Source organism: Chiroxiphia lanceolata, chromosome Z (assembly GCF_009829145.1).
Source record: "Chiroxiphia lanceolata isolate bChiLan1 chromosome Z, bChiLan1.pri, whole genome shotgun sequence".
In the NCBI taxonomy this organism is placed as follows: domain Eukaryota; kingdom Metazoa; phylum Chordata; class Aves; order Passeriformes; family Pipridae; genus Chiroxiphia; species Chiroxiphia lanceolata.
In genome coordinates this window covers 48,417,424-48,431,441 of record NC_045671.1, presented here as the reverse complement: position 1 = coordinate 48,431,441, position 14,018 = coordinate 48,417,424, and the positions used below count along the sequence as shown (strand labels likewise).

The following is a 14,018-nucleotide window of genomic DNA, read 5'->3' as shown; positions in this document are numbered from 1 at the left end:
CATCTGGGGAGTCTTTCTGTTGTGCCTTTTGCAATCGGATATGTCTGTCACGTATTGGTCTCATGAGCCACCAGCATGCCTGTAACAAGTGTGGATAGAGCCTTCCCAAATCTTCATTCGCGAAGCCTAGCCATGATGATGACTGCCTTACCAAAAAAATCCCCAAAACTGCTGAGTATAGTGTGGCAGTGGATAGGAAAAAGAGAACAAACAGGATTTGTAGAACAGTTTTTCGGATTCCCTTGTGGTAGGAATTCTGAAACAAATGTGACATCATTCGCTATTAAAAAAAATGCAAACTACTCTGAGTAAACAAATCACCATATAATAGTAAGTTTGTATTTATCACTGTATTTCCTTTGGATCATTTGCATTTCTTTTTATATCACTGTGATGACTGCAGAATGACAGACTACAAACCATTACATAATGCCATTAGTAATAAAAATAATATACTTTTATTTTGAAAATATTAAGTTAACATTCTTTTCAAAACCTTGATAAATTAAGGCACAAATCTGAACTATAGCATTAAGTACACATAAGTAAATATTTTAATTCATGTAACGCTTTCCCAATCTTATACCTGCAGTTAATATACTTATTTCAAGTGTAAATTTCTTAACAGCAGTAACAATCTTAGCATCTCCACTTTCATAAAGAATTTTGTGCATATTTTGAGATGATATGTCTTGTTTTTCCTCCTCCAGTTCCATTTTTAATCATCAGAGAATGACAGATCTCACTGCCTAGGGGCAGTAAGTAAATTATTATCTTATAAAATACTAATATTTAGGCTTTTGGGGATGGCTCTCCAACACCTTTGTGAAACCAGAGCATTGTGTTATACCTCTAAATTCAGGTTGACATGAAATTGGCTAAGTGCAGGCTAAATCAGAAGGGATGAATAAATGCTCTGCTTAGAGCATTAATGTAAATTAGGTTATTAATGTAAAAGATACCTAGTACCACATATTCACCATTTACATATGTTATTAGCTTAAAAATAACCATTGTTGGTGACACTTTCAGCACTGAATGCTGATTTTTGTGACAGGTGGAATTTAAAGAATGCAGAAAGGCAAACATGAGAAAGAAGCAATTAAGATAAAATAGTAGGATGTAAACACAGAATTCAAACAGCAGGCAAAGTCAGACATCCCTCTTTGTAATGCTGTGACTCTTTCCAGTGGAGGAAGGACCAAATCAAACATTAAAAGTATAACAGCAAGAAGCATAATAATTTGATTCTAGGACAAAAAACCAGCCTGTGAACAATAAGGCACCAGTTCTAACTATTTGTTGTTTGCTTGTTTGGGATAATTGTTGTCCATTTCTAATTTAGCTCTGAAAACACCTAAAGATGATCCTTTAGCTCAGGAACCTAAGGAAGGGCTCAAAAAATCATATGGCTGCACATTTACTAGATAAACAATTCTAGTTTATTCCTAATTTAACAATTCTAGTTTATTCCTAATTTAGTATTCAACAGGAGAAGTAACGTAAATCAATTATTTGATTATTTTATTATATTATTTGAACTAAAGATTAGCACTCATTCCAATCCAGTGTTTTATCAACTGGTGTGCAATAGCTCGACTCGGTGGTACAAAGAATGAACGCTGGTTTCCTTTGATGAGAACTTCCACGACCTGCAATAAAACCAGATTTTTTTATCTTTAGAAGAGAATATTATAAACCATATAGAATCTAACACTGTATTAATGCAGAAATTGCTTTCCTATGATGATTCATCAGTCTACATTACTGTAGCTATTAAAGAGGCACTAACAATCTGTTAGTGCAAGACAGATGCAGAGAAAAATACACACTGTGTGAATTCTGTCATTTTTGAGCCCCAAAGGATACCTTCCTAACAGAACTGAGGAGACGGACTGCTATTATACTATTTAAGGTTTTTGTGAGGTTTTGTTATGGTAAGGACCACAAGATGGTGCTCTACACTGTAACATAAATACTTTTTTTTTTTTATTTTTACATTTAGTACCAAAGGAGATGTGTTTTCTTGGTTTTCTCAAGCAGTTACAAGCAACATGGGATTACGCTTTTACTACAGTTCATTTCTGAAGTACATTTATTTCCAGCTCTACCTGCCTGTGACTAGGTGCATTCAGAACTGATATTCAATTAAAATAATGCTCCCAGTGTTGACAGAAATACGCTGAGATTGTAGAAGACTAACTCTGCCTTGAAGTTGACTTACAATCAAAACATTTGGAAATGCTAGGCAGAAGTCCATAGCTATTAGAGGTTTAGCTCCAAATTTGCCTGTGGGAAAACCTGCGAAGACTATGTTGTGTAAGCAATCTTTCCTTTTTCTACTCATGAACTGAGATCTTTCTGTGAAGGTCCTTTTTGCCTCTCTTTTATTTGACTGTATTTTAACTACTCAGGGAAGATAAGTGTAGCACTTCATATTAATGCATAGTAAACTGCATTCAATAGCAGAGTATTAAAATAGTACTGTGTGGAAAAAGATGTTCAGACTAACTAATTCTCAGAGTTCTCACCTTAACCTCCCACCTCCCAGCAAATCTGCTAGCATGCTCACTTGGATAAACTCTCATGATGAATGCTATTAAATGCTCCTTCTGCCAAAAGAAAAAGCACAGGCTTGCTAAGGAAGTGGGTTAAAATAAGAGTAACTTGGGTATCTCCCAAAAGGGAAAGGTGAACAGCTAACTGACAAAAATGTCATAAAATGGGCTTGCTAGTGACTCAGACATTCCTATGAATATTTGCCTTTCTCTGGTTGTATGTAATCTACAACCACAATATAATGCTGTAGTATGATAAAACGGATAGTAGACATGCTCATTCAACTTGCTGGAAAAAAAGAAGTATCTGTTGTATGCCAGAACCAATACAGTCACAGACTAATCAATAGAAGAAGGAAATTAAATTGAACTTTACCTGTTCTCTAGTGAACCAGCGGGCATCCTCTATTTCGTTCTTGTCAACTTTAATTTCTGTGGACACTGCCACAGCCAAGCAGCCAATCATTAAGGATGAGGGCATTGGCCATGGCTGACAAGAGACGTACTGAACATGGCCAACTTTGACTCCAGCCTCCTCTTCCACTTCTCTTCGAACGGCATCTTCTATTGTTTCGCCTAATCAGAAAGGGCAAAGAACAAGCAGCTGATGAAAATACTCCAAGCAACAATCACATCCTGTGCTTTGAACTGACTCCAAGGATTTGAAACTGCCCAAGGCAATTATCTATAAAGATCTAGTTCAGGGCACAGATCTCAAGCACAAGATACAGAAGTCTAGTAAGGCAAAACCAGATGCCAAAGCAAAATGGAATTTTGAAAATAAACTGTAATTAATTTCCACATCATAATATTTGTTTCCTGAATTGATAATTTATCCTACACACAAACAATTATTACCATAACAAAAATGTCAAAAATTGAGTAGGAAGTACATTATTCCTTTAATTACTCTTGAAATGCTGATCTGTTCATTTATAAATAGTGTTGTGTAAGTTTTTAGATTTTCAATATGATTGTGACAGCATGTACTGCAAGTTGAAACATCAACTAGTTGTAATGAATAGTAAGAAAGTACTGACTTAGAAGACTTGCTCACATTTCTGCATTGTATGCTTCACTTTGCCTGATTCATTCTTCACTGTCTTAATGTATGGACAATACCGCAAACTTAAAACTTCAATGGAAAGCTTTACTTGCATATTCACAGAAAACTGCTAGATGTGTATGTGGAATGTTGATGGTCACATCATATGCACATAGGTACTGTGTTGTAACCACTGATTACAGGTTCATTAAAGGAGACAGCCCACGCATCAGAGACAGAGGTCTTAGTTTAGTTATGTTCAGCTGATTAGAGTAGCTGATTTTATCATTGGTTACTCTTAAATTTCACTTTATATAGACTTGAATTCAGTATCAGAAAATAATCAGGCCAGCAGAGGAAGGAAAGGAGCGAAGAAATAAACATTTTATTTTTTCCAATGATACCTGAATCAACTTATTCATGCTGTCACAGTATGTCAATCTGTACACATTTATCGAATACAGTTATTCACTTCCCAATATAAGAATGTTTTACAAATTGTTCTGTAGATACTAATAATTGTAACTAATTCCAACTATTATGTTTAACACTCAAGCAAAATATTTCTTCACTTTTCTTTTAAAATTATGTAATTTCTACTTATCTTCCATATAATAAATCAGGGCCTAAATATGTAAGCATATCCTTAACTTTATGTTAACCTTAAGTTACACTTTAACTCTTATTTTTTCTATGCTAAAATCCTTTGCAAAGTGTCACCAAACAAAGGGCCGTATAAGTGTTTTTAATTTTTTTTTCCACCTAAATACGTGATTTAAGACTGCATGATAAGAAAAGAATTTGAAGTTTTTATTTACTCATGTTGCTTGTTGCTTTATAAATCAGCTGCTGCAAAGTACGGAATAAACATATTTATTATAACAACTCATCTAACAGGAAACAAAAACATTAATTTAACATAACATGAAATATATTTCTGTGTTATTGTAAACATACAATACTGTTACGTGACAAAAAATAATTGGTAAGGGAAAAGAAATTACTTACCAGGTTCTACAAATCCAGCAAGGCAGGTGAACATACCTGGAGGAAACCTCTTCTGCCTACCTAAAAGGCAGTGGTTCCCATCCGGATGGATGACTTGCATTATCACAACAGGATCTGTAAGGGACATGAAAGGAATATATTTCAACATCTGAGGGACTTAAAAGCAGGAATAAATTTCATCCTATTAAATACTAATGTAAAGATACATAAGATATCCTTAAGCGGTTGAAATCATAATTGTGCACATGCCCAGAGCAAGCTGTTATTTTATTTAACTTTGGAATTTTTCTCCCTGCAAGATATCTGTTTACTTTGTTTTGCAACATACATGCTTAGTAAAAGCAGTTTACTACCCAGTGTTTGAAATGCAGAACAGAAATTACCTGAAACGAAAGCCTGTTTGGTTACAAACAATCTGTTAAGAGTATCAAGCAATACTAACCTAGCTAAGCACAGAGCACACAGCAATAGTTTCTGCACAAACCCATTTATTGTCACCTCCTCTACACCCACAGAGGTCTGAAGAATGTACTTTTGACCGAATACTAAAGAAGAACCAGATACTCTAGCAACAGTGCAAACACTGACTAAACTTTCCACCTTTGACTTTGTTTACTCTTTGCTATCAGCCTCTTCTATGATGTTGCACTTTTACCTACTTTCTCACTTCTGGTCATTGTATCTATCTTTTTCTTTCTAGCTTAGTATTTTCTCCCATTGGTATTATGAACCCTGTTGATTTGTGATATTTTCCCCTTTTTTGTTGTTATCTAGCTTTTAAGTATTTCAGTGTTTTGGTTGTTTGTTTTGTTTTTTTCTCTTGCTGTTGTTTTTCACGTAGTTTTTTTTTTTTTGCCCAAAACACTAATATTTTCTCTGTATGAAAAGGCTTGCTTCAGCACAATAATTTTAAAGATTGTTGTCCTGCTCAAAGTTATCTGCCACATGGCACAATACAGAATATGAAGCGTTGCTGTCTGAATACTACCCTGAGAGAAAGGCCTCATTAGCAGATGCAGGTTCATCAGCCTTTCCCATATAATCCCATATAGCACACAAGTTTGTTGTGCTAGAGACTGTAAAGAAACAGCCACTAAATATTTTAGCAAGCTTCACTATAGTCTACAAGACAGAAGAATATGACAGAATTGACTGCTAAAAAGATACATCTAGGGCATGTAAGAGGATATGGAATTCAAAAATACAACATATGCACAATATCCAGAACTACAACTGCAGAAGAGAGGACAAGGTAGAGAACGAAAGGTGACCAAAGTGTCACCAAATAATCCATAAAAAAAAAAAAAGTGAGGGTTTTTTCCATCCTGTTTCCCCATCAATAATATAATACATGTCCTTTGCAACACATGAACAAAAGAAGATATGGCGTAGAAGGGAATAACAGAGACAGGAAGACTGTCTATAAAAGCTTATATTCTTAGTAGAAATAGGCCTGGCAATTTGTGACTGACAATGAATAGTGTAAGCCAGTGATGACGGCTAATAGCATCCAAGTGGCACTACAGAAAAATGAGCACTATGTCAGAACTCTGATACAGGGCCAAATTCGATGCTGAGCTACTTCAAGCTCAGAGGGCTTGCAGAAGGTGAGAAAAAAATACGCAGGTGGGGAAAAAAAAAGTAAAATGTGACCCTTTGTATTGTTAATATCTCATTTATGTTGTTGGAACTCCTAATTTATATTACTTTTTGCAGTAACGACTGGTATTTTCCCAGCAATTCTGTGTTACAGACTACTGCACCAAAGAGAAGTCTGAACTACTTAATCCTACATAAAGCTGAGACATACATACTCCGGGGAGAAACCAGTATGTAAGACCTGGGACAGAAGCGAGGAGCTGAAATAATTAGAAATAAATTGATTTACAGGTATATAATAATACAAACAAGCCACTTATGAGCAATTTTTCTAAAATATTCTCACCAACTCTTGGATATGATGTGTTGTGAACTCCTTGGAGACTGGGACAATCTTCTTTTAAGCAAGTTTTCTTGTAACCCCCTTCTTCAGTCTTGGTTGCACTCCCACATGTTGGACAGAATTGGTAACGGTCATGCCATGCTAGAACAGATCTAGCCTGGGCTACTACTCCTTTAAAAAGATACATTGAAAATTCAAAAAATCAAATACTAATTCATGTAATTCATGTGAGCTTTTAACAGTATGGAAGAAGCAAATAGTAAAGGTTTTAAGATAAAAATCAAAGTAAGACTGTGGCTTGAATCACAATCTGCTACAAGAAAAGTTGAGCAATATGAGTTATGCAGATCTTCTTCTTTGCAGCAGAGCTCATGCAATTGAACACATTACTCTACAGCTATGAACAATTTATACATTCAGAAACAAATTCATCTGGATCAATATACTCTGTATGTCACAAAAGTTACTCTGTCTGGGCAAAGTGTCAGAATTATGTATCATACCTTTTCCAGAGGACATTTTAGGGCTACTACAGGTATTGACATAATAATGCATTGTTCCATTTAAACTTGAGGTGCAAGTCAAGCTTGTCCTGTAGCAAAACTGCTACAACAGCAGTTGTTAGCTGCATGCCCATAATAACACTCATTCACTTTGGTATCCTCACTTTTCAACACTTCCTTCTCAGATGAGTATTCAACACATTCTTATTAAAGATGTAAATCTCATTTCTTGTAATGAAAACTCAGTAATTACAGATTTTTTCCTTCTTTTTAGAACATTAATGTGCATGCATGAACATTTAAATAGTCCTATTTAAAAACAAAGACGATCAATAGGCTTTACAGACTAATATTGCCACTGCAGAAGTAAGCCCTTCGCAACAGCACGTTTTTACATATAAAACTCTTAACAAAATCACTAACTGGCTTTTAAAATCAAAATATTTCTAAAGCCACTGAAAATACCCAATTCCTTTGCAGTGGTTTGTCCTTGCATTGTACCTCACTGAAACCTAAACCTTCAAATCACACATTTGGTACATGCTGCATTTCATGCATCTTACCAGCTTCTTTTTCAGGTAGCTGCAGCAGTGCTGGCATTGGTGGGTGAAGAAAGTAACAGTCCTCATGCTTCTGTTTAAATTTCTCGGCAGAAGCAGAATCTATGCTAAGAGCAAACCAAGCAACTAACCCATCCTCTTCATCTTCTTGCAGAACCCTCCCATTGCAAGCAGTTGCCAGGTTCTGAAGAAGTTCAACTCCAAGAAAAATCAAGGTACACTCTTCAGTTTTGTTCAGGCACTGCTCCACATCCTTGTGGTACAGCCTGCAAAGCTTTACTTCTGGCTGCTGGGAACTATCTATTCCCCCACCCAAAGTAACTAGGGGACTTAGATTTGAGAAGAGGATGTATACTGTAGTTGGATGGCTTTGTTTTTTACTCAGCCACTTGGAATCTGTTCTTTTATCACTCCTTCTGTCCAGAAGTGTCATGCCAAAATAATTTTCATATTCTTTCACATCATTTGACAAAAAACTAGGCTTCTGATCGCCCTTGACATTAGCCAACAAATTAGCTATGTGTTTGTACCCCCAAAATTTTGCGATGTCCAGAGCTGTCTGCCTTGATTTATTAATGATGGATCTGTCACACCTAAAAAAAACCAGAAAAGAACTGTGGTTACCAGGGTAAATATGTTTAGGAAGAGTCCTGGTGCTGTGTTATTCTTACTTACACCATATCTGATACTATTAAGGTACAAGAACTTCTAGACGCTGTCCATACTGGGACACTCTTTATTTTAGCACATAATGCTACATATTTAGCATTATGGTAATGAAAAGTAATTGTACTTCATTTTCTTTTGCTAAAGACAGATTTCTCATTTTTGTTGATCCACTCCAGATTACTATTCACTGAGCTTCATGCAGTACTACAACAGCAATGGATTAATTAAAATCCCACACACTGTATCATAGGGAAAAAAAAAAAGGTCAAGATAGAACTCTGAAAGTCAGGCTATGGGTCTGTTCCTCACAACCAGTAACAAAAATGAAAAATAAAACATTTATAAAAGTTTAACAAGGATTACTTTCTAGGAGCTACTCAAATTAGCATTAAACATTTACAATAAAATATTTTATTGAGGTCACTTTGTCTGTTCAGATGGAGAAGAGGAGACTGAGGGGAGATCTCACTGGAGTCTACAACTCCCTCGTGAGGGGAAGTGGAGGGGCAGGCACTGATCTGTTCTCTCTGGTGAACAGGACCTGAGAAAATGGCATGAAGCTGAGTCACGGGGGTTTAAGTTAGATGTTAGGAAACCCAGAGGGTGGTTGGACACTGAACAGAGTCACCAGCGAAGTCGTCACAGCACCAAGCCTGTCTGACTTCAAAATGTGTTTGGACAACACTCTCAGGCATATGGTATGGTTCTTGGAGTGTCCTATGCAGGGCCAGGAGTTGATCCTTGTGGGTCCCTTTCAACTCAGGATATTGTATGCTTCCATGATTTACCATAAAATTATAATCAAGAATACAGCCCCTACTTAATGACAAAAGTAGCACCATTACAACAGCGGTGCTGATCCCTGTAAGGATCTTTCTGTTACCTAAATGTCTGTAAAATGACACAGATGAGGAAACACTGCCTTGTGATATATATATATGAATATTAAATCCCAAAAGAAACCCAAACCTGAAACAGATTGGGTTTGATTGGGAAGTCAAAATAACACACTTTAATTTTTTACCAATCTTAACTCAAATGCGTAAATAAACCAGAAATGTCAAAATTATGCAGTAGATCAGGGCCAAATTCATCATTTTTTAAAAACAGAAAATGCCAGTATAATAATGTTGCTCATACACAAGTAACTGTCCCACAGGCAAGACCATTTTGAGATTTTAGTTTAACTTCAGTAGGTTTTGAGGGAATTTTGTATAGTTCAGTAAAGCATTCAAAATTTAATTTACAAAGTTTTTTGTGCTAAAGAAACTACTACTGCTCATCCATCTTTAAAGACAAGGTTTCCTTTAGGCAAAATAATGCTTATTTTCCTACTTAATTTCCTGTCTCTCAGTCAACTGAATTTTTTTCTGATTTGTCTTCCCCCTTATATCTGCTCAGGTATGTGCAGATCGTGATCAGGCTGTTCTTCAGTGTCCACAACAGTGACCTGAACTCTTTAGACTACCAAGATGTTTTTTTCCAGTCTGCAAACATTTCCTGTAGTTTTTCTCAAACATGGACAAACACAGGTGCATCAGGTAGCTCAAGGGAAGTGATTGTGCTTCTCTACTCTTTGTTGGTGTGGTCTCACATGAAGTACTGTGTGCAGTTTTGGGCACCACAACATAAGAAGGATCTAACGCTTATTAGAGTGTGTTCAAAGTAGGGCCATGAAGTTGATGAAGGGTCTAGAGGGGAAGCTTGTTCAATCTAGAAAAGAGGAGATCGAGGTGAGACCTCACTTTTGTCTGCAGCTTCCTCACGAGGGGAAGGGCAGGCAGTGATCTCTTGTCTCTGGTGAGCAGTGACAAAACCCGAGGGAATGGGCTCGAGTTGTGTCAGGAAAGGTTTAGGCTGGATACCAGGTAAAGATTCTTCACCCAGAGGGTAGCTGGACACTGGAAAAGGCTCCCCAGGGAAGTGGCTAAGCCTGACAGAGTTCAAGAAGCATTTGGACAATGTTCTCAGGCACACGGTGTGATTCCTGGGTTGTCCTATGCAGAGCCAGGAGTTGGACTTTGATGATCCTTGTGGGTCCCTTCCAACACAGCACATTCTATGATTCTACAATTCTATGATAAAATTCTATGATGAGCTTTCCAGGATTATTCTCTGTAATATTATGAAATATTACTCTCATAGACATTCATGCTTATCTAACCAGCAATTTTATTTGTTAAAATAATTATTATGACTAAGCATTAACTAAAACAAGACCAATGAGGCCACAGCACCATCTCAGGAACTATACTCAATTGCCTAAGAGAACAACCCTGAGAAGAGCATTTAAAAGTGACATTCACTTTTTTTACAGTAAGCATAACTTAAAAAACTGTTATCCTATTTACCAGGTGGTAAATTCTCCCAAATCCCAGAATATTCCTCAAAACACAAAATCTGTCACCAAGATATTCCTCTACACACTGGAATGTGCTGATTCCAGTATAAACTATTGGTTCATCTAATGCTTCATGCTGAGCTTCAACAGAGGCCACAGGATTTGGGTAAGACTGAAAAAAATATGAAAAAAGGGTGGAATGCTGACTGGAGGCTGTGGAATGCTATGCCTGAAGCTACTCATAACTACAGAATGAACTAAACTTGCTTGGCTGTGTAATTAGGAGTGTAGAAAGGAACCACATTAATCAAACAGGCTTGATTAATGTAGAGCTCAGCTGAATCACATTTGACTCTAACCCTTCATTTTGAGATGAATTTTCTTTGGAGTCTCAAGAAGAACACTGAAGCACTTTTTGCATCTTTGGGTGTCTCGAAACACAAGAACTACAACAGATGACTACAAAATAGCAAGTTTTTGACAAGCAATGAAAACACTTGGTGTCATACCAACTTAAGAAAGTAAAAATGACATGTCAAGCAAGAAGGACAATGTGTATTGTCCAAACGCTAAGCTACAACTAAAATTTATCAACTGGTAACTTTGTAAAGGTGTGTCTGTCATGTCTGACTTAAGAGCCAGTATGTCAACAAAAATTCTGCACTATAATATAGATGTGAGTGAATTACAAATAAAGTTTAGAGAAAAAATCTAAATGAAACAATCAAACACACCAAATTTATATTCAGTATAGTGGTTGGAATGGGATGCAAAGTTTGTTCTATTCTGTTGGCCTCTGAGAGGAGTGATATCTTAGAAGATCAAAAGAATAATTTTAGAGATGCTCATAACTTTTAGAGTTTCTTAGCAAATATGGAAAGAATCCAGTTACAGACTGACACAAAGTACGCTTTCCTGAGTTTTAACCATGAAAATTCTGCCACTATCCATCAGTAAACTTACTTTTCTGAAATAAAATTGAAATGGGCAAAAATGGATGCAAATTAGAGCTCTTGAATGGGATCTATTAAGCAGCTTACCCTTGTTCAAGAAGAACCCGCACAACCTCGAGGTGTCCATTCCTGGCACCAAACATCAGGGCTGTCCAGCCATTCCCTGCAGCTGCATTGACAAGTGACGGGGAACGCCTGAGCAGTGCTTTCAGTCTGGCTGCATCTCCCACGGCAGCAAAGTTGTGCAGCTGAGAAATCATGTCCTGGCTGAGGTTCTTCTCAAAGTCTGTCATTGTGTCAACTAAAAATGCCGGAGAATATACTCACTGTTATTAAAAGGATTTAAGTAAAACAATTAATGCTGTACAGACCACCCATATTATCACAAAAAAATACTGACACGACAGTCAAATTCTTGTCATTACTGTAAACAGTGTTATTCCAAAACAAATCTCCGAATACAGTGAAATTTACCTCAACAATCAAAATCAGTTCTAAAGAGGCTTAAAGGATAGGAAAATTTCTCCACGAAAATGAAGCTGCTTTGAAAGTGAAAAACATGTTGTTTCTCGACCGAACACGCACAAATACACACATAAACACACGCACCCACTGCTGCTGCGACAAGCAGCGACAGCTTCCATTTCCTCAGCGCCCGCTCCACGCCGTTCCCAAGGAAACGGACCTGCCACCGCCTGCGCCACCCGACCCTCAGCGACCCCGCGACCCCCCGGCCCCACAGCGGGGCCCGTTACCGTGAGGCCTCCACGGGCTCTGACAGCAGCTCCACCGCCCTGGGGCTGCGGCCGCCCCGCCCCGCCCCGCCGAGCCCGGCGGCGCTGCGGGGGAAGCACCGCCCTGTACGAGGCCGAGTCGTGGGCTGAGCCTGGCGCTGAGCTGGGCCTAACCTGGGACAGAGCCTGAGGCTGCAGCGCCTGGGTGTTGCGGCGGCCGCAGGGCTTGGCCGGCGCCGTGTTCTCGCGGGGGAATCGCCAGCCGCTCCCTCGGGGTTAAAGGGCAAACAGCCATTTTGTCTGCTGGACGGGGATGTCGTAGGGGAGCGGTCGGGCTGATTTTTTGGCATTGCTTCGTAGCAGAAGGAGAATGTAGGTGGCAGTAGGTTGCGCAGGTCCTTGTGAGAGCAGTGGAGCGAATGAGATATGGCACGGGAGAGGAGTTAGCAGGGAAATCGAAATGATGTAATGAGCCAGGAGGCAGTTTCATGATCAGTGTGTCCTGTCAGCCTTAAAAAAACATGGGAAAACGAAGGCTATACCAGTCCTGTAAAAATGAACATGGGACTGTTGTTCCAGTGCGTTTGCACCTGGAGAGTACTTACAAAAACCCAAAACCAACCAACCAAAGGGTAGTTTTTGAAAAGTCAAACTGTCACACTGAACAGCAAAATCCTGCAAAACAAGTTGAAGTTATTCCAGTCAGTTAAGGCTGGAATACAAAGGTTAACCTAAATCCAGTTCTTCCATCAGTATTACATTCTCAGGTTTGCCACTTGAGTTTGTATTAAACATGAATAACTATCTCATAAAAATCATTGTTTAATGTTTTATTTTAAAAATATTCACTATTGTTTTCAAATAATAACATGATTGCTCAATACCTTGTTTTTAAATGCAGCTCTCAAAAGGGTTGAGTCCATCAAGTTTGGAGCTGTAGCTTGATATATATATACACACATATATTGAAAAATATGTATCTATATATAATACCTATATAACCTATTACCCAACGGCAGTGTCATTTTTGAATCATGAGGAGTATTGCAAAAAGCTAGTAATGCATAGTCAGGAATATATAATAAAGCATTTCTTTTCTTGCTTATGGGAGGGTACATTCTCTGTGTCCTGACATCATGTTAGCAGTTCCCAACTTGCATGAATTTAAGTACCTTTGGTGGAATTTTCACTATCTCCCAGTGCATCCTTGCAAAACCAAATTAGTACCCCTTGTTTTAAATATCAGCAACTATAATAAATTAAATGGGAATTTTAAATGATTGTAACATACCAACTAGTGAGTTTAAAATGTTATTATTTTATTAGTTATTTTGCTGGATAAAATGTTAGAAATTCTTGTGAATATATGGAACTCTATTTAATCACTGAGCTGAATTTTCTAAGAGCAATTTAATGTCTCTTTAGAATTAAAATAGGCAATTGTAACTTGCTTTAAAAGCTGTTTTTTTCCTTTGGTGTATTCAAGATCTAAGTAAAGCTTACTCAGAAAGTCCGAGTGGTGCTGAACTTGGCTGTGCCATAGTTCTTGAATTTTGTAGTAAATAAAGCCTGTTACTAGCCAGTATTTATTTGACTTGACTGTGTTAGCACTTTAGTAGTGGGAAACATTGTTGAAAGTTGTATTTGTAAGGCTTCAGGAGTCTCAGTGAGGTTGCCAGTGTGAGAATGGAAATGGAAGATGCTC

At 37.7% G+C, this 14,018-nt stretch overlaps 1 protein-coding gene and 1 long non-coding RNA gene across 9 annotated transcripts in view; one reads left to right on the top strand and one right to left on the bottom strand.

Annotated features, from left to right (window-relative positions):
* Window positions 1-439: 439 nt before the first annotated feature.
* On the bottom strand, window positions 440-12,401 carry NUDT12 (nudix hydrolase 12). Of its 7 annotated transcripts, none has more exons than XM_032675094.1 (7): window positions 12,189-12,401; window positions 11,667-11,880; window positions 7,620-8,209; window positions 6,557-6,724; window positions 4,612-4,725; window positions 2,935-3,134; window positions 440-1,652 (listed from the first exon to the last, which is right to left on the bottom strand). In XM_032675094.1, exons 2-7 carry the CDS (start codon window positions 11,870-11,872, stop codon window positions 1,542-1,544), a joined length of 1,389 nt encoding a protein of 462 aa, XP_032530985.1. In that variant the 5' UTR covers window positions 11,873-11,880; window positions 12,189-12,401; the 3' UTR covers window positions 440-1,541. The 7 variants fall into 7 exon arrangements, with proteins under 7 accessions (XP_032530985.1, XP_032530979.1, XP_032530982.1 ...); XM_032675088.1 differs by having other exon boundaries at window positions 12,335-12,399; XM_032675091.1 differs by having other exon boundaries at window positions 11,667-11,891; window positions 12,337-12,374.
* Window positions 12,396-14,018, top strand: part of LOC116780311 — a 34,306-nt gene continuing 32,683 nt past the window's right edge. For both annotated transcript variants that reach the window (XR_004354414.1, XR_004354415.1), the window contains exon 1: window positions 12,396-12,685. This is a non-coding gene — a long non-coding RNA (uncharacterized LOC116780311). The remainder of the gene's footprint in view (window positions 12,686-14,018) is intronic.